General features: G+C 39.8%; 1 protein-coding gene and 1 long non-coding RNA gene across 4 annotated transcripts in view; one reads left to right on the top strand and one right to left on the bottom strand.

The window, feature by feature from the left end:
- Positions 1-1,305: 1,305 nt before the first annotated feature.
- On the bottom strand, positions 1,306-25,531 carry CNR1 (cannabinoid receptor 1). Of its 3 annotated transcripts, none has more exons than XM_070418110.1 (2): positions 25,487-25,531; positions 1,306-6,992 (listed from the first exon to the last, which is right to left on the bottom strand). In XM_070418110.1, the coding sequence occupies exon 2, from the start codon at positions 6,927-6,929 to the stop codon at positions 5,514-5,516; it is 1,416 nt and encodes a 471-aa protein (XP_070274211.1). In that variant the 5' UTR covers positions 6,930-6,992; positions 25,487-25,531; the 3' UTR covers positions 1,306-5,513. The 3 variants fall into 3 exon arrangements, with proteins under 3 accessions (XP_070274211.1, XP_070274210.1, XP_070274208.1); XM_070418109.1 differs by lacking the exon at positions 25,487-25,531 and adding an exon at positions 24,871-24,933; XM_070418107.1 differs by lacking the exon at positions 25,487-25,531 and adding an exon at positions 24,107-24,649.
- LOC139012341 (uncharacterized) overlaps positions 23,924-26,065 on the top strand; it is an 88,772-nt gene continuing 86,630 nt past the window's right edge. The window contains exon 1 of the long non-coding RNA XR_011471851.1: positions 23,924-24,043. This is a non-coding gene — a long non-coding RNA (uncharacterized lncRNA). The remainder of the gene's footprint in view (positions 24,044-26,065) is intronic.

Below are 26,065 nucleotides of genomic sequence, written 5' to 3'. Positions count from 1 at the left end.
AACCAGCATCCCAGGGACAGGAAAGCTAGGAACAATGCTGGTGTGTATTGTTGGCTTTCTACATTCCAGTGTGGAGCCCAAAACTTCATGCTATCGTTATCACCTCCAAGCCAAAAGAAACTCTGATCATAGGATAGCCTGAGCAGTGGTTCTCAACCTTCCTAATGCCGCGACCCTTTAATACAGTTCCTCATTTGTGGTGACCCCCAATTTCATTGTTACAAATTGAACATAATTAAAGCATAGTGATTAATCACAAAAACAATATGTAATTATATATGTGTTTTCCGATGGTCTTAGGCGACCCCTGTGAAAGAGTCATTCGACCCCCAAAGGGTCGCCACCCACAGGTTGAGAACCGCTGGCCTACAGGTATGGGTGGAATTTTTCCAGTTGGAACTATCTATGGGGAGACTGTGGAGCTTCTAGCATACTCTAATTGGTTTTCTGTTTCTACATTAATCTAAATATATATGTATTTCATTATAGGTGGATCACACAGTATTGACTGGGGATTAGTTTTTAATTTTCAAGATGCTATGTGAAGATATGAAATAAGAATCTTATTCCCATCTAGTCTCAGTATAAAATTTAAGAACTAAGAACACATCATCTGCTTTTCATTAGATACATTTCAGTTCATGTAGTTACCATAGTATTTACCTTAAAATAGGGAAAATTATAAATTTTGATTATAGCCATTAAAAATAAAAATAATCGATTTTTAATATTCACCAATTCCTTATTTGAAAATTTAAAGCCTTCTTTCAAAATTGACTACAAACATACTTTAGATAGTAATCATATATAAACTTAATTGTAAAGCTTTTTTACTTCGTTATAAAGTGTTTAAACTATTTTCTCTTACTATTCAAATAAAAATTGTTTTCAATTTTTAGTTATCTACAAGCTACATTGAAAAGTAATCTCTTTTACATGGTTCAGAATATATGATTTTATAAAATTCTTTAGACATGTTTTAATAAATCTGCTAAATTTCAATTTACTTTACACATTGTGAACAGTACATTTGTTTAATTTGCTGCACTATCATTCAACTCTTTGATGAAATAATGCTTTAAAAAGGCATGCAGGCTTTCTTCCTTTTTATGAATGATGGCTTTTGCATGTTTTTCCCATGTTAAAAGTGAATATATTAATCCAATCTGTCTCCATTTCTCAAATAAAGTTGTGCTTTTTGGGAATTGGTAATCAGTTGTTTAACAACCCTTTAGAAGTTAAATCTTGAATGTTTTAACACCAGACTGTGAAATAAGGCAGAATTCAAAGATATTTTATGTTCTTCATGATAATCTAGAATTTTTATTTAATTCCAGGTAACTTTGGACAATTGACATGATGGGATGTTTTCCTTTGTAAGTAACAATTTTATAAATGACAATGTAATTATATCATTGAAATAAAATAGAGTGTGGGCTTAATACATTATAAATATTACAGAAGTACTACTTTGCTATAGTAATTTAATGACTGAAGCTACAGTGAATAACAATCTTACCAGTACTTGTGTACAAAATATTATACAGATTACTAACAACGAAACTGCAGCAGTTGCAAGGATGTTACCAGCTCAACAAACACCTAACAATACAATATTTTTCTAAGAGGAAAAGTAATAATGTTAGATTTACAGACAATAAAGAATTGTTTTCCACTTGAAACGTTGGAAGAACCCAGATGATCTAGTATCTTCATTTATATTATTACAAGAAAAGGTTTCCTTTCCTGGGGACTCCAATCCCCAGCAGGCCTAGTGCACTAAATTTAAGTGAAGACAGCTTTTAGGAGGCTACAGCAAAGGAAAGAAACTCTTCTATCTGAAAATTACTGATTCGTAGGCCACTGCTTCAACATCTGACTTTTTTTTTTAACCTATTTACATACATTCAGCCCAAATCAGTAGATAAAATGTTTTGTCTATATTACAATAGGCATTGTTAACATTTCATCAGAAGGCCAGTGCAAGACATTTGTTAATAGCCATTGCCCAGCATTTAGGAGATTTTAAAATATCATACAAATATACAGCTAGATTGTGAGAAATCTAATTTTGCGCATGATATTGGTGGTCACTTTTACAGACATGGAATGGCAGAAATTAATCATTAGGGCACTAACTAGAATGCTACTCATCCAGGCTCTAATTCTCATCTGGTGGTAGGGTGAGTGTAGGCGGCTAAAATGCCTTGACACCTAATGCCAGATAGACTTGACTCAAAGTGATGGATGGGGAGGCTTGGGAATCATCTCAAGTGTAGGCATATGTCGGCAGCTTTTCCCAGATCTGTGTTTCTTTTACATATATTTCACAGATAATGAAAAATTAGAGGTTCTTGGGAACAGCCCTCCTTGTCTAAACAACTGCTCTTTCTCTTTTGCTAGCCACAAAGCTGCTTACTGTGACGAGTCTGAGCTGGTTCAGAACACATGTATGTATACCCCTATTATGTACTAGCCACTACATTAACAAGTCTGCCCACATCTCTAAGAGCCTCATGCAAAGAAAAGACATTCCCAGTGTAGGACTGAAAGATTCATCATTACTCTGAAGAAAGTGAGCAGGTTGGACGTTTGGCCCTTTCTGACGACATATGTGACGGAATGCATGGTCAGGACAAATGTATTATTCTCAGAGGAAAGTAGATAACTCTGAAGTTGGACCTTTAAACACTTATTGAAATCTAAATTATGTTTAAATTAATAGGTCTAATTAAGGAACTAATTAATGCATTATACTAATAAATGGTAACTCTAATGAGTATATTCATGAAAGAATATCTGAGTAACCTGGTTAAGAAATGATATTAAAAGTGTCAAAGGGAATCAAACTAATTTGTTTTAAAATGAAGGAGGTATAACACATACATGATGATATTTCACAGATATTTCTTAGAATATCAATAAGCACCAAGTTTAGTGCTGTCAGCCCCATGGTCCCTTCATTGATTATATATGATTTAGATTTTGAAAGCACAACACACTATAAAATCTACATTGCATACATACAAATACAGTTTCAAAAATGAATCCTGGAGATTTGTTGTGTTGTTTTTTTTACCAATAAGTAGAATTTCACTTTCACCATGTCTTCATAGCTGTGAGATGAAAGTTTGTATTGTCTGGTGAGCTCTGAGACATGTAGATTAATATTCAGGCTAATGCGGGACAAAAGAGTGGCATTTCTTAAATGAAAACTAGACCCTGGTGAGTTTTTTCATAAAGAATCTTTTCTCCTTCTTCTAAAGAGATCTTATTAATGCTCTAGCAACCTGAGCCCTCATCTGCATATCACAGAGAGGTAAAGCAAGGGAACCAGTGGGTGGATTTGAGCTATGTACACAGATGATTAAAGTATCCCAGCTTGGTCCACGGGCCACGTTCAGCCTTAGGCCAGGCTGCACAGGTATCTAAATATCTAAAAAGTCACCAAAAACACTAGCTCTCCATTTCACTTCATGCTGTGCAGGCCTCTGGATCCTGCAGGAGCCGTGCTTTGTCTGCATAAGGAGATTATAAGTAGAGTTTGCCAGTCAAGTGGTTTCTTAAGCAGTATCCATTTCTTAAGCTTGCTGGGAAAGGGCCTGACTCTGAGCACCATTAAGGAGTAGCAGACCAGGGTGTGGGAGGAAAGGAAGCCATGCTCATCCTTATGCTGTAGTAGGTCTTGGTTACCAGGACCAGAGAACAGGTCTATTCCTTAACCCAAACCAGCTGGGTGCTGGGTTGTCCCCAAGGGCGTCTGGGTGAAGCACAGAGCAGCCATATGTCATCCAGGCCTCTATCACGCGTGTGTCAGCTCCTCACTGCCCTTTTCGGTCTCACCCACCCACTCACTGTCTGATAGGCCCCTTAGCCACACCGGCTGGACCTGGCCGTCTCACTTCCAGCAAGTCGTGTATGTTACTTAAGTCGGGATCACATTACCTACAAGCACAATCAAAAAAATGTTACCACTGTAGGATTTTTAGAACCACTTCCCTTATAATGACTTACATCTCCATGGACTTGATTGGTATTAGGTGCTCAGAAGCTAAAACACTCTCATTTCCTGCTATTAACACTGTAAATACAGACCTTCACTTAAATGTCCATTACTGATTATTCCTTGCTAAACACTGGTCTTATGAAATACCTGAAGGTCAATTTAGTAATATCTGACCCAGCCTCTTAAAGGCAGTGGTAGGGGTGGTGTGGGGGGAGGGTTCTGAATGCTCATGGTCAGTATTTTTATCAACAAGATTATCTCAATGAACTCGATTTTAGAAACTGAATTCATGTACAAGAGTACAGCAAGTGGTACAGTTTACACTTGGTCACAGTTTTCTCACTTTATGACATTACGGTAACAGTTGCAGGATAGAAACACACACGTACACACATTTATATTCACACTCACACACAGTACAATTTTACTGATCCAGACAATACTTCTTTTCAATTAAGAAAAAAAATGAAGACTGCTGTTTGGCCACCCAGGCATAAAATCTACTTAAACCTGGAATACAAGAATACAATACTCTTCAAGTAAACAGCAATTGCACAGTGATAACAATATACATTAAGATTGACACATGCTGTCTTAAGAGGTCCAGTAATAGCTAAAGACTAAAGAAAGTCAGAGACGTCAGCCAAAGAAGTCGATATACCTTTCCCCCCTGTTATAATTGTAATCCATCACCCAAGAGAATAGCTTTAGTCCAGAAGATCATAAATGTCCTTGTATGAAAATGCAGAGCTAATAAATTTTTAAGTGTCACTAAATTCTGCTCAATACTTTGGAGAGTCTTCCAATTCTTCTTGTTGTATTAGCAGAAAACAACAACAACCACCGTTATCATTATTTCCAATGTCAAATTTAAAGAGATATTTGAAAAATATTAAGGTTTCTAAAGTTATATCATGGGCAATACTCTTTAAAAAAAGTGGTCTTGTTGGCGTATACCCACTGCTTATATCCCACTGTTTTCATAAAATTCTACTTTTCAGTTTTGCTGAACTAGACAAATATAAACAACACATAGTAAACACCGGTACACATTTCACAGGACACAATACATTTTACAAAATAGCTCTACTTTAGTACTATAACAGCTGTAAAAATGGACAGCTCTGATACTGATGGACAAATACATTTCACATTATAATGAAAGTGGTGGCTACAAAGGTATTACTCATTTCATGGTGTTGTTCCAGTGGTACTTAGACTGCAAATTGTGTAGCAAAAGGCTTCCCTCCTGTTTCACTGACACTTTGAAGGACCTTCCAGTCACTTAAGCAACAGGCTTTCTTCACTGTAAATCCCTGGAGAACTGAGTCTGAGAATCTACACTATCAAAACATCAGCGAACAGACAACTGATCATGGTAACAATCACTTTTTCAGTGAGCGTGATAAACTTAAAAAATATAACTGATGAGACGACAGACTCTTCTAGATTTTTAGCTTAAAAAAAAAATAATTTCTTTTCCTGCGTTGCCCATGAGGCATCAGGCTCACACAGCCTCGGCAGACGTGTCTGTAGACACAGACATGGTCACCTTGGCGATCTTGACAGTGCTCTTGATGCAGCTCTCCGTGGCCCTGTGAGCACTGGCTGTGTTGTTTGCGTGTTTGTGCAGGCAGTCCGAGTCACCCATGCTGTTATCAAGGGGCTGCGCGGTGCCTTCACACGAGGGGAACATACTCCGGAACGCGTGTCTCAGGTCCTTGCTCCTCAGAGCGTAGATGATGGGGTTCACGGTGGAGTTCAGCAGGCAGAGCATACTGCAGAAGGCGAACACCGTCTTAACGAGCTTGTTCATCTTCCCAAAGAGATCATACACCATGATTGCAAGCAGAGGGCCCCAGCAGATGATCAGAACCACAAGGATCAGGACCAGGGTCTTCGCCAGCCTGATGTCCATGCGGGTTTGGTCCGGCCGAGTCACCTGCACCTTGCCGTCCTCCGACGTGTGGATGATGATGCTCTTCTGGGTGCCGCGCTGAATCATGCGGACCGCGTGGCTGTGAGCCTTCCAGAGAATGTACATGTACGCGTACACGATAAACAGCAGCAGCACACTGGTGACCCCGATCCAGAACATCAGGTAGGTTTCATCGATGAGTGGGAAAATGTCTGAGCAAACCGACTGCAGCTTCTTGCAGTTCCAGCCCAGGAGAGGCAGCACGGCAATCACAATTGCTATGGTCCACATCAGGCAGAATGCCACCACAGCCTTGGGCCTGGTGACGATTCTCTTATAGGCCAGGGGCCTGTGAATAGATATATATCTGTCGATGGCTGTGAGGAACAGGCTGCCAACTGAGGCCGTGAAGGAGGCTGTGACGCCGCCCAGTTTGAACAGAAAGACGTTGGGGCTATCTTTGCGGTGGAACACGTGGAAATCGACGAAGCTGTAGACGAAGATGACGCTCCCCAGAAGGTCTGCCACCGCCAGGCTGCCGATGAAGTGATAGGAAGGCCTGCAGCGGAGGCTGCGGGAGTGCAGGATGACGCACAGCACCAGCAGGTTCTCCAGAACTGTGAAGGTGCCCAGCGTGAGGGACAGCACGGCGATGGCCAGCTGCTGGCTGGGGTTCAGGATCATGAAGCACTCCATGTCCATGAAGTTCTCCCCGCACTGAATGTTCTCATTCTCCTTGTAGGACGAAAGAGACTTGTTGTAAAATTCGGTAATGTTCACCTGGTCCGCTGGGACCAACTGAGGGCTATCTCCCGCAGTCATCTTTTCTTGGAAGGGACTGCCCCTGAAGGAAGTTAAAGGGAATTTCTGTGGGAAGTACCCTAGTTTGGACGCCATGTCGCTTTTGATATCTTCGTACTGAATGTCATTCGAGCCCACGTAGAGGAGGTCCGTGGTGATGGTGCGGAAGGTGGTGTCTGCAAGGCCATCTAGGATCGACTTCATACCCTCTGTCTTCTAGTAGGCCAAACTCCAAAGGACTGAGAAAGAGGCTGGCAGCAGGGAATCCTAACAGGGAAAACAGATAAGCCGGATGGTGAGAAAACCAGAATTCAAACAAACGTCAATGAGTCCCATCATGTTATTTCATTCCTGTCTCTGAATACAGGTAAAATCCTTGCCAGATTCGTCAGCCAAATGAGTCAGTCACTTAGTTAAAGAAAAGCCACCCAGGAGTTGCTGACGTGGCATGCGCCAGAAACATGTTTCTTTCATTAGTTGAGTTCTCTGGATATGCCACTGTGTGAGTCCTCTATGGAGCGCCAGGGTCTGAGTGAGGGTCAAGTGAAGAACATGTGCTTGTATATGGTGTGCATTTCACAGTCGGGTCAGGAAGTGTTTACCACCTGGCTTCTATAGCCACGCACACACACACACAAGCAGTATCTGATGTTCCTGAAGACTTTAACCATCTTGTCACACAGGTAAGACTGGATGTGCAAGACACCCAAAGAACAAGACAGTGTGGAATCAGAGACTGAGCTGTGTGGTCTGTGTGTTGAATGTAAACGGGGAGGAAGAAACTGCTGGACCAAAAGGAAGAATGTGGTCATGCAGGAAAACCTGGGTCCCAGTCCTGGCTCTAGCAGGCAAGTCTCTTCACCCAGTGGTGACACTTGGACTGAGCCATGGCTGAGAAAAACTTCTAAAATGTCTACACCAACCAAGGAATATGTCACACAGGGCTAATATTCACTGGGGCTCATAAGAAGAGCAAGATTTTTTTTAAATCCTCACTCAAGAATATATTTTTATTGATTTTAGAAACAGAGGAAAGGAGGGAGAGAGGGAGAGAGAGAAAAAGAGAGAGAGAAAAAAAAGAGAGAGAGATCGATCACCTGCCTGTCCTACACACCTGACTGGGTATCAAATCTGAAACCTAGATATGTGTCCTGACCAGGAATTGAACCCGAAACCTTTTGGTGAATGGGGCAACACTCCAACCAACTGAGTCACCCAGTCAGGGCAAGACCAAGATATGTATTGCCAGAGAGGAGTGATAATGGACAGTGCTTCCTGGCTGTGTCCCCCATGAGTGGTGTGATGCCACAAGCACACTGAAGACAAGAGTCAGGTCTCATCATTCAAGGCTTCTTGTGTGGATGGCCCTAGAAATAAGGATGACTGAGGGAACAGGCCAAATTGTAAGGGCTCTTCAATTCTAAGCTAAGCAATTGGGTTTTGTTTTAAAATAAACAGCCAGAGAATTGATTTTACTATTTATAAATGCTTGTTTAAAATGTGGCTATTAGGCTCATTAGCTTATAAAAAAATTAGAAGTAGAGAGTGATATCTATAATAATCAAAATAATCACAAAAACCAATATTTATTTACTGATTCCAACCAGTCAAAGCACTACTAATGGAGAGAACACTGAGTTAGGAGTTACACAGACCAAGTGTTAGTGTCAGACCCGTGTTAGTCTTCCAAAACTTCGGTATTTCATCTGTAAAATAGGAAGGAGGAGGAGGTGGAAGCCTAAATCACAGAATTGTGTTGAAACTTAAATATTTTGAAGAACACTTAACATAGTGCCTGGCACAAAATTTAACTCTTCAATATTAATTATTATCATTACTTAGCACTATGGCTCTCAGCCTTATTTATTAATTATATATCGAGATAATATCTAATTGCCCTATGATCTAATTGCCCTAATTGAACCATAGGCTGTTTATTCAATTTTTATTTCTGTCTCAGCACTTAAGGCACAAAGAAAATAGAAAATATACACATGGGTAAAGGAAGAGGAATATGTCTATTTGTATATCCCAGGAGTTTGAGAGATTCTTCATTTATTCTATCGTTAAATTGTCATTACAACTCTATCAGGTACTTATTTATAAGTCCCATTTCACAGACAAGGAAATGGAGGCCAATTGGATGATAAGCTGTCCAGAATATGAAAAGTTTGTAGCTGAACCCATGTCTCTCAGACACCAGAGTTGCTGGTTTTGGTAGTTTTAAGGATTAACGGTAACTAAGAGAAAGCCGTTTTGCATCTTATATTCAAGCCTCCCAGCTTCTTACCAACACAAAATTGAGGCATTTTGTCAGTCCACTGTAATTAACACTACTTCCTACTAAATCACTATTTTCTATCTTAGCATCTTGTGGGATCTGCCTACTGGCATGGCCTCAAGGACTACAATCAGTAATTGGAAGAACTATAAAGTGAAGAAAAAGGATCACAGATCTTATTTCCATGCTGCAAAACCCGTGTGCCTATGATTTACTCTAGATTAAAATCACCATATTTGTCACCACAATTTCCCTTTTTAATGCAACCAAGCACTTTCATCAAAACAAATTATCTAGATAAAATATGAGTTAGATACAAAGTAATTTCTATCCAATATAGTCCAACTTCAATTAAAGAATACAGTTAAAAAATACACATGAATTTTGTGCAGTTCAAGGATCTCGGTAATGTCCAAATACCACAGTGCCCAGGCTATTTTAAGTTAATGGGATCGTGGCAGGAAAACTGTTCTCTGCATTTCAGTAATTCTTGCTTTTATTTCTACATTTGGATTATTACAGTAATTTTCACCTGCTCATTTTTTTGCACTGCGAGTTTTCTTTGAGAGTTCATTAGTAATATAGTTTATGCTTTGGGGGATGTGGCTGCCATTAATTTTGTTTTTGTTTGCTACTGGGAAAATCATAATTGGAAATTTCTAGCAAGATGCATAGTAGATGTACCTATTAAAAAAGCAGTTGTTTTTATTGCAGTTATAGTAAAAAAATGACTAAAAAATATATCGGGGATTTTCCTTGAATTCTACTTAAATAAACCAACATGTTCTAATAATTCAAGCTATAAATCATGCATTTGTAATAACAATAAGAATATTTTAATGCAATGCATCTATTATTTTTTAACTTCAATTTTTAAAAAATATATTTTATTGATTTTTTTTTATAGAGTGGAAGGGAGAGGGATAGAGTTAGAAACATTGATGAAAGAGAAACATCGATCAGCTGCCTCCTGCACACCCCTTACTGGGGATGTGCCCGCAACCAAGGTACACGCCCTTGACGGGAATCGAACCTGGGAACTTTCAGTCCGCAGGCCGGTGCTCTGTCCACTGAGCCAAACCAATTACGGCTTAACTTCAATTTTTTTTTTTTTTAAGGGTTAGTTTTTTGTTTTTTTTTAAATATTTTATTGATTTTTTACAGAGAGGAAGGGAGAGAGACAGAGAGTCAGAAACATCGATGAGAGAGAAACATCGACCAGCCGCCTCCTGCACATCTCCTACTGGGGATGTGCCCGCAACCCAGGTACATGCCCTTGACTGGAATCGAACCTGGGACCTTTCAGTCCGCAGGCCCGACGCTCTATCCACTGAGCCAAACTGGTTTTGGCGATTAACTTCAATTTTTTAGTATACCACCACCAGTTATTTTAATCCATCTCTCTATATGCACACCTGCCTCTCCATTAATCCTCCCCCCCAAATTTATACATCAACTATCAAGCTATGGTATCATCCAAGAAATTTTATGGGTATGGCAGCAGCATGAGTTTTTTTTTTTTTAATCTACCAAAGTCTATATCTTTGTATATCTTTGTTTGTATAACCATTAAGGATAGAAGACATCCGTGTTCTGATTAGGGTGAGCATCAAGAAAGTCCTCAAAACAAGACTACAAATAGCATTTTTTCCATATTAGTATAACTTAATAGCAGGTTATTTTATTCTTCACTACCCAGCTGGAGACCTTATATGTTTCAGAGAGACATTTCAACATTTTAGATATTATCACTGTTGTATCCAGAGTCAAAATCCCTGCAGTTCTGGCCTGTACAGCATCTCTGGGGGGACAGACACTAGGCAGTATTTGCTTCCCGCAGGTTGTCCTGTCCAGGAAGGCAGAAAAGCCACTGGAAACATCAGAAGGGTTGGTGCTCCCAATATAGTTACAGACTGTACCAGCTCATGAGGCTCTTTCTCCAAATTTCTAAGTTTATAAATGCTTTAAGGAGACAATGCCAAGCTCATAGTATCTAAATTGACTGGAGCCCAGGATATCAAATGCAGAAGTGCCAGGCCCTGGCTTAATCCTGTTTTTTCCCTACCTTTTGCTGGTTCTGTGTTGTTCTGCTTGGCTAGCCTCAGAGAAGTCTTGTGAAGGGTTCAAGAGAACAATGGTGCCAGTGGATATATTTGTTTATTTTCCATTCACTTCTGGGAACAAGTCTGGTTTCTACTAATTTGATCAAGAAAAATAACTTGCTAATGTATTTCTTTAAAGTTAATAGGGAAATTTTTTAGTTGACTCATAATTGCATTATGTCTAAGCCAAGTCCTCAATATACATGGATACTCTCACAGGCCAACATCATAACTCAATGAGTATTTCTGCTACAGCTGAGTGGGCAAGTAAGTCTGTTCTAACCATTAGAATTGGAATTATTAAAGTAGTTTGGTAAGTTATTGCATCATCTTCTATAGCAATGAGAAATAAAGGACTGACTTAATTATCCTGATAATTTAGGCAAAAATACACAATCCCTCTTCTTTGTATTAATGTCAGCTCCTTCTCCCATATATAAAAGAAAATTCCATTATGCTTGTAATGCTCAGTTGGTTCTCAGAGCTTTAGCTTTTCTTTCTTTTTCTTTTTTTTTAACATAGAAGTTATTAATTAGCACTATTTTCTCTGGTCTATTCTTGCTAATAAAATGAGTGTTAGCCTTTTCATAAATATATATCAATTATATAAGCTAAACAGACAGTAAGATCTTATAAGGCTATATTTATTTTCAAATTTGATCTGAAGTATGCTTATTATTTAACATTTAAAGGCTTGCTAAAAAAAAGAGTTTTATGGCTCAAGAAACTAAACCACACCAGATAAGCACTCACTAGTAGGTGATGATGCCACAAGAAGAGCCTATCACACAGGCAAATAATTGTTATAAACAGAATAATTTGCTGACTTTTATAACTAATTCCATTTACCATTTAATTTTGCTCTGCTATTTTGATGTTTCCCACTGATATGTGCCTTTGCTTTTTCCCCTCCAGAGAGAAACCTTTTCTACATAAACTATAAAGAAAATAATTAAGCATAATTGGAGCAGCCTTTCCTTGAAATAGAACATAAAAAGTTTTCAATTCCGTAGAAGCCTGGTTCACATGTAAAACACTCCATAGGATTATCTTTAACTTGCATATGAGGTCTGGTCATTAAAAGTCAGAAGCAATTTATTATTCTGATCTGTAATATGTATAGAACCCATTAGATAATCTTTACCATCCATTACCAAGGACAGCAATAATTTTGAATGTGCTGCATGTTGTCCAAATGGTGCAGCATACTTTTCAAGTTTCCTCATTCATTCTTCAATAAGGGCTATTTTCTCTTTGAATCCATGAGCATACATATTAAATCCAACTAAAAACAAAGTCTTGATTCTCCATGTTCCCATCTCAAAAAAATTGAGTGCTTTAAATGCACAGCAGAGAAAATTCGAATTCCCAAATATTTCAATGAGAAACATTTGAATGTTTACATGCCAGGCATTGTGCTGGACATAAATATTACTTTTGCTTTTTATATTAACATAAAAGAGGTGCTATTACAATCCCCATTGAACATATGAGAAAACTAAGAGGTGAAATGCTTTGTCCAAGGTCTCCAACTAGAGGAGCAGAGCTAAAACTTCAGTCAGCTCTGCAAAATTCAATGTGTCTGCTCTTAACTTTGAGACCCAAGAATCATTTAATAAGACACTCTTCTTTCCATTTCTTAGGAAGCAGGAAGAGTTGATTTGGGGAAAAGGAAGTGATAAATAGTACATGATAATTTTACATAGTGAACAACTAAAATCTGGAGGCATGATCTGCCGACTGCAAAAAGGATGCCTATGGCACTTGCAAATCATCCTTGCTCTGTGGTCTTTAGGAACAAAGTATGCCAATTAACCATTTATAATAATAAAAGCATAATATGCTAATTAGACCAGATGTCCTTCCAGACATCCTTCCACACAACCTTCTGGATGAAGCCATGGCTTTGAGGGAAGCCAGGGTCCCAGATGCCAGAGGGAAGCCGGTGCCAGCAGCAGCGGGAAGGAAGGCCTACTCTTGCATGAATTTCATGCATCAGACCTCTAGTAAGCTATAAATACCAACCCTGGATTAGCATCTTATCTGCAGTGACTGTTGGCAAGTAAATAAAATCTAACTTGTTATTGCCACTATTATTTTTTAATTAGGTAGGTTTATGTTTTCTTCATTAATCAATTATAAGGACTGTGGATGGTAATGACAGTTTTCACAACACCAAGTGAGGAATGAAGAGGGCACCTTCTTTCGGTCTGAATGAGCCATGACTGTTGTTAGTAAACAAGCTTTAAACATTCATTATTTTTATAGAGACATTAAAACTCATTGGAAATTGCTTAAGTTCCCACCTTGAGCAGTATAATTTCCTTGGACCCAGAGTGAAGGCAGCTCTCCATGGCTAGTTCCTAAGATCTTGGCTAGAATCAGGCAGAAGAAATTCTGTAAACTATAGTAGGGCTCCAACAAGAAAGTGTCTGTGACAACTCTTGGTGCCCAAAGGGCAGAGAACTGTTACCACAGCAATGTGGTTGATGGATATAAAGTTAAAGGCCCTAAGATGCTTCATTGAACACATATTTATTGTGTGTGTTCTCTGTGCCTAGTATTGTATACATTGTATATCCGGGTATCATACCTGTGTAATGAATATGGGTCAAGGAAGCAATGGAAATGATTGTCCATCCTACCTCATCCCATCAAATAAAGTCCACCCATCGGTCCTTCCACAATGACAGAGTAGAGTTGGATATGAATACATGTAATAGGCATATGATACTTCATCTTCAAAGAGTATTGGGTTGTATAAATCCCCTTCCAATAGATGCTTTGAGGGTTTTTCCCAAAGAGAGATGATGGGCACTGCTGAGTCATCCTATAGCATTCTTTCTTGTTTCTAAACCCTTCAGATGACAACCCTTGATGGTAGAGCCCTGTATTATATGGCCTTATATGTCCTCTGCCTGGCACAAGGTAAGTACTCAATACATGTTCACTAAATGAATATTGGTGTGCACTGGCAACATGGCAGATATATCTTGGTAGAATGGCTTTTAACTGTGGATACTTTTCCTTGGCATAAAGTCAGTTGATCATTAGAGAATTAAACCTAAGTCTTGGTCTCAAATTTCCATCTAGAAAGAAAATGCCCAAATATAAAAGTTACATAAAAGGCATGAACAATGATTTATCCCAGGATCTTTTAACTCAGTATCAAATAGTTATATTGGCAGTAAGTGGAGGTTATGCTGAAGGATCTGATAATTACTTTTTGTTCTTACTCTTGTTTAGCCCAGGTATATATTATGAGCTACAATGTTTGGCCACATAACAATGATATATAAAGAAATATTTGTGACATGCACAACTCTAAACAAATCCTACTTATACACTGTTGACCTTTAAAAACAATACATGGAATTATTATTATAATGAAATTTTTCCTTTCCTCAAAAGCTTGCTGTTATACATTGCTCTTTCCCAAATGGGTTTCTCCATGTGCAAGTGTTCTTTAAAGACTTGTCAAGAGAAGTTATGTGAAAATTCAACCACTAGATGGAGTGGCTTTTATAAGCCCTCAGCAATAAATTTGTTATTCTGTTCAGGACATACTTCTTGCTTTGGTTGAGCGATTTCTCCTCCTGCTACATCATTTTATGCATTTTACAATTAAATTAATTAAAACATAAATAAGAAAATATGTTATTGAGGGTTAAAATGTGTTATTACTACTGTCTAGAAAAACTAAATTTCAAATTGCTTTTGTGAGGCAAAAGGACATTGAGAAAACTTAATACATTAATAAAAATTAATTGTGAATATTTGGAATTCTGCCTCAAGAAAGTAATTAAGAATGAGTAAAGGAAAGTAGTTCTACTGAAAATAAATGGTATGTTTATGCCGAGATATGGTTAAAAGAAGGGAATGTCTCACAAGCCCAAAATCAATTCTAATAACAAACTCAACTCATTTCTACTTTATGAAACATTTAGCTTTCCAATTTTCAAATATGAAATCACCAACAAAGGTTATAACTCTGTGATGAAAAAGAATGGAAAATTATCTTCTATTATTACAGGGTCTAAATTGGAATCTTTCACAAGAGAAGTGAATATTTGTTCAAATACTCATACAAATTGAGGATATAGTAGCTTTCTAAACAATTCCATTTCCTTCCTATCTTTTCTCACTGGAATAATTTTAAATAAGTTTTTATTGTTGTGTAAATTCAGAGTTCCATTCAGACATGATTTTTAAAAGTAGGTATTTATGTATCACCTTCTTAAGTTGAAATGTTAAATAAAAAGTTTTCAGTGTGTGCTAACAAAGAAAGATATAAACAGAGAAATATGCTTTCAAGATGCAAATAATTATGTAAAATAGAACTTGAAGAAATAGGCTTCAGTAAAGATGCAAAATATGCTTTGCAAATATAGTTATGATTAAGAAGGAAGTATTCTAACTGGATGCAAGTGCAGAATTTTTATGCTACTGAAACCATGAGTTAGTTCTATTGTACTTATTCAAGGTCAAATCCTTCCTAGGTTTGCATGATTCGATTATGCAATTTTGTATGGGGCTGAGTAACTGAAAGGATTCAGAAAAAATAACATGAAGATAAAGAATTAGGAAACAAGACAGGCGAGAGCAGGCTGGGAAATTCCAGTGTACAAAAACAATCTGAGAAGTCCCACAGTGGTTGTTAGTGCATAGGGAGTTATTTTATAGTCAGTGACTCTCAAAGGGTCATCTGTCTCCAGAAACTTGAGCATCACTTAGGGACTTAAGAGAAATGCAAATTCCCAGGTTATACCTCAGACCTACAGAAACAGAAACTACAGGGCTGGGATGCATCTGTGTTTTAGAAAGGCCTCCAGGAGATTCTAACACACTCTATAGTTTAAGAGCCATTGTTAAAGATTATGGCTATGAAAAAGACTGAAGGGGGAGGGGGAAAGAAGAATGAAGGTTAGATAGCAAGAAAGACTAATCTATGAGTGGTTTTAGATCACTGAAATGGATTGCTAAGGGAGCCTTCTTTCATGATAAAGTAGACTTTCACAGATTTTTTAATTGAATTTATTGGGGTGACATTGGTAAATAAAATTATGTAGGTTTCAGGTGTACAGTTCTATAGTACATCATCCTGTACCTTGTATTGTGTGGTCACCTCCCAAAGTTAAGCCTCCACCCATCACCATTTATCCCCTCTTACCCTCTACTATTTCCTCCAACCCCTTTCCCTCTAGTAATCACCATGCTGTTGTCTGTGTGTCTGAGTTTATTTATTGTGTTCTTTTTTGCTTAATCCCTTCACCTTTTTCACCCAGTCCCCAGCCCCGCTTCCCTCTGACAACTGTCAGTCTGTTCTCAGTATCTATGAGTCTGCTTCTATTTTGTTTGTTAGTTTTATTTTGTTTATTAGATTCCATAGATAAGTGAAATCATATGGTAGTTGTCTTTCTCTGACTGACTTAATTCATTTAGCATAATACTCTCCAGATCCATCCAGACTGTTGTGAAAGGTAAGATTTCCTGCCTTTTTTTTTTTTTTTTATAGCTGAGTAGTATTCCATTGAGTAAATGTACCACAGTTTATTTATCCACTCATCTACTGATCGGCACTTAGGCTATTTCTAAATCTTGGCTATTGTAAATAACACTGCAATGAAACACAGGTGTGCATATATTCTTTCTGTTTGTTTTGGGATTGTTAGGATATAGTATTTCCAGAAGTGGGATTGCAGGGTCATAAAGCAGTTCTATTTTTAAAAATTTTAAGGAAGCTCCATACTATTTTCTACAGTGGCTGTACCAATCTGCATTCCACCAACACTGCACAAGGGTTCCTCTTTCTCCACATTCTCACCAACACTTGTTCGTTGATTTACTGATGCAAGCCATTCTGACAGATATGAGGTGGTATCTCATGGTGGTTTTAATGTGCATTTCTCTGATGATGAGTGATGTTGAGCATTTTTTTCAAGTTTACTGATTCTCTATATGTCCTCTTTGGAGAAGTGTATTCAGGTCCTTTGCCCATTTTTAATTGAATTGTGTGGGGGTTTTTTGGTGCTGAGTTTTTATAAGTTTTTTATTAATTTCAGAAATTAACCCCTTATCAGATTTATTATTGGCGAATATGTTCTTCCATTCAGTAGGCTGTCTTTTCATTTTGCTGATGGTTTCATTTGCTGTGCAAATGTTTGTAGTTTGTTCTAGTCCCATTTGTGTCCCTTGCCCAAGGAAATATATCAGAAAAAAATATTGCTACAAAAAATGTATGAGATTTTACTGCCTATGTTTTCTTTTAGGATTTCTATGGTTTCAAGTCTAACATTTAAGTCTTTAATCCATTTTGAGTTTATTCTTATGTATGGTGTAAGGTGGTGGTCTACTTTCATTTTTTTTTTGCACGTATCTGTCCAGTTTTCCCAACAATATTTATAGAATAGACTGCCTTTACCTCATTGTATGTTCTTGCCTCCTTCGCCAAATATTAATTGACCATAAAGATGTGGGTTTATTTCTGGGTTCTCTATTCTGTTCTAGATTGAATATGTCTGTTTTAATGCCAGTACCATGCTGTTTTAGGAACCACAAAAGACCCCAAATAGCCACAGCCATCTTGAAAAAGAAGAATCAAGTTGGAGAAATCAGGCTACCTGATATCAAACTATACTACAAGGCCACAGTAAACTCACTGATCTTTAAGACCAAGGCTTTCTATTTGACTGGAATAGAATAATGTAGTCTATCGTGAACATAAGCACAAGTGGGGAACCTCTCAGCCTGCAATTCAGGGCTTCTCTATGCTGTTTCAGGAAACTTACTGTTACATATATTGTCCAGCAAAGAAAAGTGGCTTCAAGATATAATATTTAAATACCCAGTATGCAGACATAAATTAAGAACTCAACACCATTTTCTCCTAATTCTATTGGCAAAGACTATGTAAAGTTTTATAACACTGCTGAACACCATTGGGAGGGAACCCATGGTTCCTGCGCATAAAAGAACAGGGAAAAAGCAAAAGTAGTTAGCATTCCAGCTGGGTTTTTTTTAAAGATGGAAATATCTCTGTTTCTGTTCTTCTTTTCCCAGAACCATAAAATAATGTATCACAGGAGATGAACCCAGAAAACGACAAACTGAAATGGAAATTTTGCAGGAGGCTCAAGTAATGCAAATTACCTTACAGAATTATCCTGGTAATTATGCAATTTACACTGCTTATAGATGGCAAGTATCTTACAAAAATATCTACCAGTTATAAATATATGGAAATGTATCCCAAAGCACTAAAATATATGACTTTGGGCAGACTGTTCTCTCTCTGATTATTTCATCAATAAAAAATGGACCATTGATTACTCAAAGTTAGTTTCCATAGCTGAGGACTGAAATCATTCAAAGATTTCCTTTTTTTTATTTGTAAGAATTTAGATATAATTTCCAAAAGCAGCTGTACATTTTCCAAAGTCAAATTCTCACACATGCAAAAGATACAGAATTCTTTGGATGATTTCTTGCTTACTTTGGTTATGTGTTGTTTAGTTTTGCTCTTTCTCTACATGCATATTGCTTGCTCACCACAACTTACATCAAAACTGGAGAAAACACTTAAAAATTCTGGTAGCAATGCACTAAAATGAGTTGAAAATCTTATCCATTTAACAACCCACACCGGAATAAACCAAAATACACAGATCATAGTGGCATTAAATTAAGTCTCTTTTGTAAAGAATACATAAAATTGATTTATTTTTAAATATAGCTGAGTTAAAAGCAAGCAAGAGTGACAAAGGTATACTATCTATAATGGTGGTTCACTTGCTGTACTAAAAACATATTTTTAGCCTCCTGACCAACAGAAATCAATGTTATAAGTTTCCTAGTACAAATGTCCACATGTGAAAGTAGAATTTTGTTTTTTAAAAAACATAATGGAATTTATCACCAATTTAAATGTGAAACTCCTTGTAACTTAATTCATAGAAATCATATTGATTCCAATTTTCTTCTCTAAATATATTGTCTAAAAGAACAAATGAAGAAATGATGAAGGAAAGAGGGGAACCCTCCCATTTAAACTTAAACTTTGACAAACATTGTTTCCTGATTATATGTTATTTTAATTATATTTAAATATACTACTGACATACACAGTTTGTGAAAGCACTTGCCAGTATATTCAACTATCACAACAGATTGCCTGGCACATCTTTGAAAAATGCCTCTGCTTTTCTTTAAAAAGCAATAGCATGAAATTTGCTAGTAGGAATAAAAAATAGCTATTACACCATCAAATTCAGGTAACTATACTGCACTTTATCGCCTGAAATTAAGAAACAATTTAAAATGCTATTCAGAATTGATAATGGTGGTAAGGAATCAAGCCAAAGAGATCAAATTTCTATTCAACGAATCCAAATGCTAAACAATTATGAATGTAAATTATAGTAGAAAAATAAGACATTAGATAATAAAAGATTGTACTCTTAGGGAAAAATGATTTGCCATCTGTGTTAGGCAAAAGGGGAACTTACATTCCTTGTTGCATTCAAAAAATACAAAATCGACTTTACTAATCTTACTAAAAAATACAGAATATAATGCAATAGCACAGTGGGTTAAAAAGAGTTAGCTAAAAAACATTGATTCCTACCTGACTCATCTCAACTCACATATTCAAAAACAAAAGAACACAAAACAAACAAAGAACAACTTTGAAAGCTTTCCTAAAGTGCAGGTGTGAGAGTGTTACCAGCTGGGGCTAAAACAGAATTCATAGCATTCTGGAACAACTACTATGACTCTGCCAGGCCCATTTGCTCAGGTTTGGTGAATAAAATCCTTCCGTTAAAAGCCTATACAAACACAACTATGAACCTCAAGAAGTCCATGGTCACTAAGTTATGCAATTAACCTGTCCAAATGAAACTTTTAAATTGGAGGACATCCCAACATTACACATCAATAATCTATATGGAAAATCTCAATGAAAACTAGATCTAGATCAAAATGTTTGTAATTGCAATTGTCCTATAAAAACTATTATAATGAAATGTAATATTTCATTTTTTTTAATGAGATAGATACCCTGTTCATTGAAGAAATATGATGTAGGAAAACTTTTGGCAAATATTTTATGTTATGAACTAGAAGTTCACAGTGATTACTTTATATAATAGTTTTGACCTATTATTCCTGATATGTCCTAGCTTACCTATTACCCATGAAGGCCTGATTGAGAGAGAAGTTCATCTAACATCAAACCATTTGGATAGTACCAAGAGATAGACATTGGAAAACCACTGAACATAATCCTTCCTTTCTCAGATCTCACAAATTTCCTATAGCTGTAACTTACTTGTGATAGCATTATAATTTGTCATATTATCATGTTAATGTGCATTTTGTGATGTAGTAATAACTGTATATTTTCTTCCAGCTTTCCTTCAACTTTCTTCCCCAAAATAAAAAATTGGTAAAATGTGGTTATGCCCATCCTGGCATCTTTGCAAGATTCTTAGAATACATGGGACTGAAACACTATTCCACTATGGTGGAAAATAAGAACAGCCTTGTTTTGAATCAAGGTGGATAGTTCCTTTTGCCTTGAGTCTTCAATGCCCATCTGCACAGCTGCCCTAAATTTGGACACTTCCCCAAATCTATAATATTTATTTAAAACCTTAATTATATGTTCAAATATAAAAAGAAAAGTGTCTAACTTTCTTTTGGTCTAGATATACATCTATGAAAAAGTTTGTTCATACCTATGCAAAAAAGTGTGTTGATATATCCAGTCATCTAAAATTATGCAGTGTACATATTCTGGATGAGATTTATCGTTTCTTTTAGTCTAGAATAATATCTGAGAGAAATCTGAGTTGATCTGTAATTGTTATAAAGTTAATCTGATCTAATTAATGGCTATCAAAACATTTAGTAGCAGTTCAGTGGCAAAGTGTTGAATCCCCCCCTCCCCTCAAAAACAGCATTCAGGCAGTTATAATAGAAATTTAACATTATTAAAGAACAGGATTAGGAAAGAGTTGGAGATTCAGGAGGGAAATATGAAGTTAAGTGCATCCATTGGTTTTGATTTCTTTAACTTCACCACCAATCTTCAGTCAAGAAAAGAAAAATTAGCAGAGCTTGCTGTCCCTCACAATGTAGATGTACATACACTACATAAGCCTGGTCCCAGCAGTTTTTCAAACACTACTGGGTCCAGGTTGTTTCAGAGTCAAAAACAGAATTATAAATTACTTAAACCCAATGCTGGTTTTATTCTACTTGGTTGGTTCCATTAGAAAATGGTGACTACAAAAACAGAAGAGCCGGACTTACACTGGTGAAGACACCGTCCTTTTATACAGGGATGAAAGTTCTCTGTGCTCATCACACAATTGAGATAACATAATTACCCCCTGGAACAACAGGCAGCAACCCGAAGACTAGGCTCCATCTTACTGACCAAATTCATGATGCTATAACCGAATCTCATTTTCTTCATCATGTGTTGTTAGGGATTTCCAAATTCAATATATTACTTTTTTTTTTTTTTTTTGCAGCATTCCTGGAGAGCTAATTATGAGAAATAATCCCCTTCCTTATTAGGCCAACTGTTTTCTGGAAAGAAACATTTGGTAAGCATGGTGAACTGTAACTGCTGTTTCATTTCATAATAGTTAATTCTTATACATCCAAGTATTTCAATTCTAAATCCAAGCACTCATATGCCAGACAACCAAGGAGCCTGTCTAAATTTCCTAGTGGTTCATGTTAATTTGGAGTCAACGCAGAGAAGAGGAGAATGTTACACCATTGTTTTGAAAGAGTTTTCCAGGCTTTGCCTTAGTAATTAATAAGCTGACACTGCATACTAAACACTTATCAACACTAATCAATGGGGCTGCTTCTTTCTTCAGAAAACAGGTAAACCGATCCAAGGGGTTTTCTTTTGGAATAGACTGAAACATGCCACAAATATAGTGGTTCTTCCGGAGAATTTTATTCCCAGTAGTTTCATCTTGGTAACACTTAACAATTTCACTATTTTAACATTTTGAAATGCCAAAAAGAACACATTGATCCAGCAGCTAGGCTTATTAGAGAAGAACAATCTCACAGGCGAGACGGGAGGCTCGCAGTCCACTGGGAAAAGGGTAACAGAAAAAGACAGAAAACAGCGGATAACAAACAAAGCCCAGCACTACTCCAATGTGAGATCGCATTTTCACCAGAATGGAAAACTTCACACACCAATGTACATACTATCGCCTATGGTTTATTGAAGGGACTAGGCATAACATTCTTTTTGTATGCACATCTACTGCTGCTGTCTGTTACAAGGGGGGTGGGGGGCATGAGATCTAATTTGCCTTCCTAATAAGGAGTATGCAAGCATAGTCATTTCATCTTTGAAAGGTCAGAACTGAACTGAGCACTCCGCCCCCCCCCCAACCCCAGCATCATTGTACCCCTACGGAGACTTAGGAACACAATGAGACTTCTCCCTATCAGACACTTGATACATACCTTCGCCAAGACTGCTCCTTGCCTGGAGTGAGGACATCTTTGAAATAAAAAGAGTCTTTTTACAGTAAGTTCTTTTGATAACCTAAAATGGATTAGTTTTTTAAAACCATGTCCATCCTCAAGCCTCCTGCCCAACTATGATAACTGCTGTTGTGCCTACAAATAACTGCCTGCACTATACAACGTTTGAAATTCTGGAGATGCCTGGATACTGTTCATGTATGGATATAATCAGAAAATAATTTGTCTCACTTAAGAAACTATATGTGGCTTTTTATTTTGATAAAATTGCTATAACTGAGTTAGGAGAGTGGGGGAGGGGGACCAAAAGAAATCAATCAGTCTATCTTCCTGGTAAACTGTCAGCAGGGTGGGATTAGAAAAGCAACACTTTAAATCAGATAAAGTCCTATGGGAACCTTAAAGGTTGGTTGCTCCGAGCTTCTCAATATTCTGCAGAATAGATTGATGGCGGTGGGCATCCCACTGATGTTCAATGTCCACTCCATTTCTGCTAAGAAATTACATTTCCCCCATTGTTCAAAATATATTATCTTGGTAATAAAAATGAGAAGTTATGGGACCCACGGAAATATCTTTCAACACCTTTAAGCCAGTATATCTATTCTAATCTTTTATTGTTTTAAATGCTAAAGTATGCTTAATGTATCAAGAAAACAACAACAAAGGCAATAACACTTATTTTTTTTTAGAAAAAAGAGATGAGAGACAAAATGATTAATAGGTGACTAATTTTTTTCTCATCTGTTCAATTTAAAACTAAAATTAGATACATGCATGTTGCTTCTAAACTTTCAAATGACCAAATGACAGTTTCTCACATCTATCACAGCAAACACATTTGCTTCAGGAGGTGATCCTTTTATGGTTCTAAGCCTTAGCAAGAAATGTCTTTTAAAAGCACATCAACTTTTTTCAGCTAATGGCCACTTCTGAGTTAAATGGTTCCATCAACATTCAAATTTAGATATTAGTTACGTGCCCATTTATTTTCCCTCAAAGAAGAGTGGCTCCTGCAGCTACATATTTTCCTGTATAAAAAGTTCATTATTTGACATACATTTCTTTACATGACATCTAATAATTTACTTTAGACGGTTTCTGGGTTTGATGCTGAGATGGATGTATTTCTCTGGGAAGACTTAGTTGCTGATATGGCTTATAGCCATTAAGCACCAACTCAAGCGCCTGTTTTTCAAACATGCACAATTACACATTTTCCACAAACAGACATCAGTGCACACAGAGAGCCAGGTGCACACACATTCAGGAACTCGTAAACGGTAGAAACCTCCAGAAGTAGCACGGACCGCAGGTAACAGGCGGGGGCTACACGGCGAAGTAAACACGAACGCACGATTCGCTCACGCGGAATAAGAACTCTAGGATGGACCTTGGGGACCACACAGGTCAGTCCCCGGGGGGAGGGAAGAGGGAAAAGTATTTCCAAATGCAAGTCTGCCAGGTCTTACCCTTCGCATCCCCTGGTCCTCGGATGGGCAGCTCCCTGGGCACGTCTCGCCCAGCGCTGGGACTGCTTCTCCGCTAGAACGGAACGTCCCCCTACGGAGGGCTCTGCAGGGAGCGGAGGCGCCCCGCCCGGGCCAGGGGGCGGCACTGGCGCCGCGGGAGCCTAGAGGAGGCGGAGGCGGAAAAGAAGTGCAGAAGGATGGGGTGGCCGCGGGAGTAGCGGGAGGGAGGCGGCGCCGGCGCTGGGATGCCAAGGGGTGGGGTGGAGCGGGACGTGCCTCAGTCCGTCGGTCAGTAAGTCAGTCGGTCCGCGCTACCCGCGCGCTGGTGTCCCCAGCCTGCAGCGCCCGCAAGTGACAAGGATCGGGACTGGAGCCCCCTCCGCCCGCGAGCCTCGCCCCTTCCCCGGGCGCTGCGCGGGTCCTCCCGCTCGCCCAGCCTGGCGCGGCGTGGGGCCGCCCGTCTCCGCCGGTCCGGGTGCGCGGCGCCTCCCCCAGCTCGCGCGGTCCCTGCCTCTCCCTCCGCTCGCGCGCTGTCTCTGGCTCCCTCGCGATCCAGTCCCATTTATGAGGCGCGGTCCCATCACGTGTTAATGAGCCTTTGTCCTGCCCCGGCAGCGACGGCGGCACGGACCCCGCCGAGGGAACTGCGCGGGGAGGGACCGGCGCGGCGCAGCGCCAGTGGCTCCAAACTTTGCTGCCGCGGGGGACTGGCTTGGGAGCCCGCCCCGGGGCCAGAGAGGACGAGCCCCTCCGACCAGAGTCACCTGCTTCTCTTCCTCCTCTTCCTCCTCCGCCGCCGCGGTCCCAGGGGCCCCCACTGCCATGACCTGGCTCTGCTCCCAGATACCCTCACATCCCTGCGGAGCTGGGGAGAGGCTGGTGCCCGCGCCGCCCCCGACCTTGGGGCCATCCATCACCCAGCCCCGGCTGTGCGCAGCACCAACACCTTGCGCGGGGGGTCACGTCTGGGGCGGCCGGATGAGCCGGAAGGGAAAGGGGAGCGAGAGGGGAGAGGCCGAGGGCGCCCCCGACCCGGGGGGGGGGGCTGCTTGGAGCCCCCGACCAACTGCGCCAGGTCGCCCCCGCCGCGGGCAGCGCCAGCCCGGCCCCGTGCAAGCGAAACCTGGGGACCGGGCCGCGCAGCCCCCGAGCCGCTCGCTACCTGGCGGCGGCCGCTGAGCCACCTGTCCTCCGCCCTCGGGGCACCGCCAGGCTGAGCCCGGGCGCCCTACCGCCGCCGTCCCCGCCCGCCGGGTGACTCGGGCGCGCCCCATCCGCCCGGCCCGGGTGGCAAACAGTTGGGCTCCGTAGGCGGCTGGCTCCGAGCCTCCCCGCAGGGCACGGCCCTCCCCAGCCACCTCGGGGCCCCGCTCCTCGCACCTTCTCTCGGGAGGAGGACAGCCCTTTCCAGAGCCCGGAGGGAGCCGCCGCAGGCGCCAGGGCATCCACGGTGCGGCCGCGGCAGGGACTAGGGGACATGCTCGTTAATTGGTTCCACTATCAGCCACCGTCTGCCTCCCGTGTGCTCGGATCAGACCTTAATTGGTCTTTCCATTTATCACGGTGAATCGCGAACCCACAAACAAGCCCCGGCCGCCGTTTCAGCAGAGAAGGCTCCTCCCTCCCTCCCCCTCGGCCTGGGCATGGTTGTGGCGGCGATGGTCCTGACTGTTTAGACATCTTTCTCTCTCACGAGTGGGGTCGGGGGAGAGCTGCAGGCTTTCCACCTGATGGAGCCACGTCACTCTGGCCCCAAGAGCCCTGCGGCAGGCACTTGGTTCGGTTCCCAAATCTCCGCTCCGTGGCCGCCTCGGCGTTCATTTTGTTCATTTTATGACACCTCGCCAGGGATCTAGCACATTCTGCCCCAGTCCTCATCGGACACATCCATCTCGTTCCCACCTCCACCCTCCTCTGGCCCAAGCGCAGAGACCAACAGCTCTTGTAACAGATCTGATC

Source organism: Myotis yumanensis, unplaced genomic scaffold (genome assembly GCF_028538775.1).
Source record: "Myotis yumanensis isolate MYYU_CA2020_CCGP unplaced genomic scaffold, mMyoYum1.0.hap1 SCAF_6, whole genome shotgun sequence".
NCBI classification, from domain to species: Eukaryota; Metazoa; Chordata; class Mammalia; order Chiroptera; family Vespertilionidae; genus Myotis; species Myotis yumanensis.
The sequence above is the reverse complement of the archived record's forward strand: the minus strand, read 5'-3'. Positions and strand labels throughout refer to the sequence as shown.

Coding starts and splice junctions, on each gene's coding strand:
- CNR1 (XM_070418110.1), bottom strand. CDS start 6,929: ATGAAGTCGATCCTAGATGGCCTTGCAGACACCACCTTCCGCACCATC.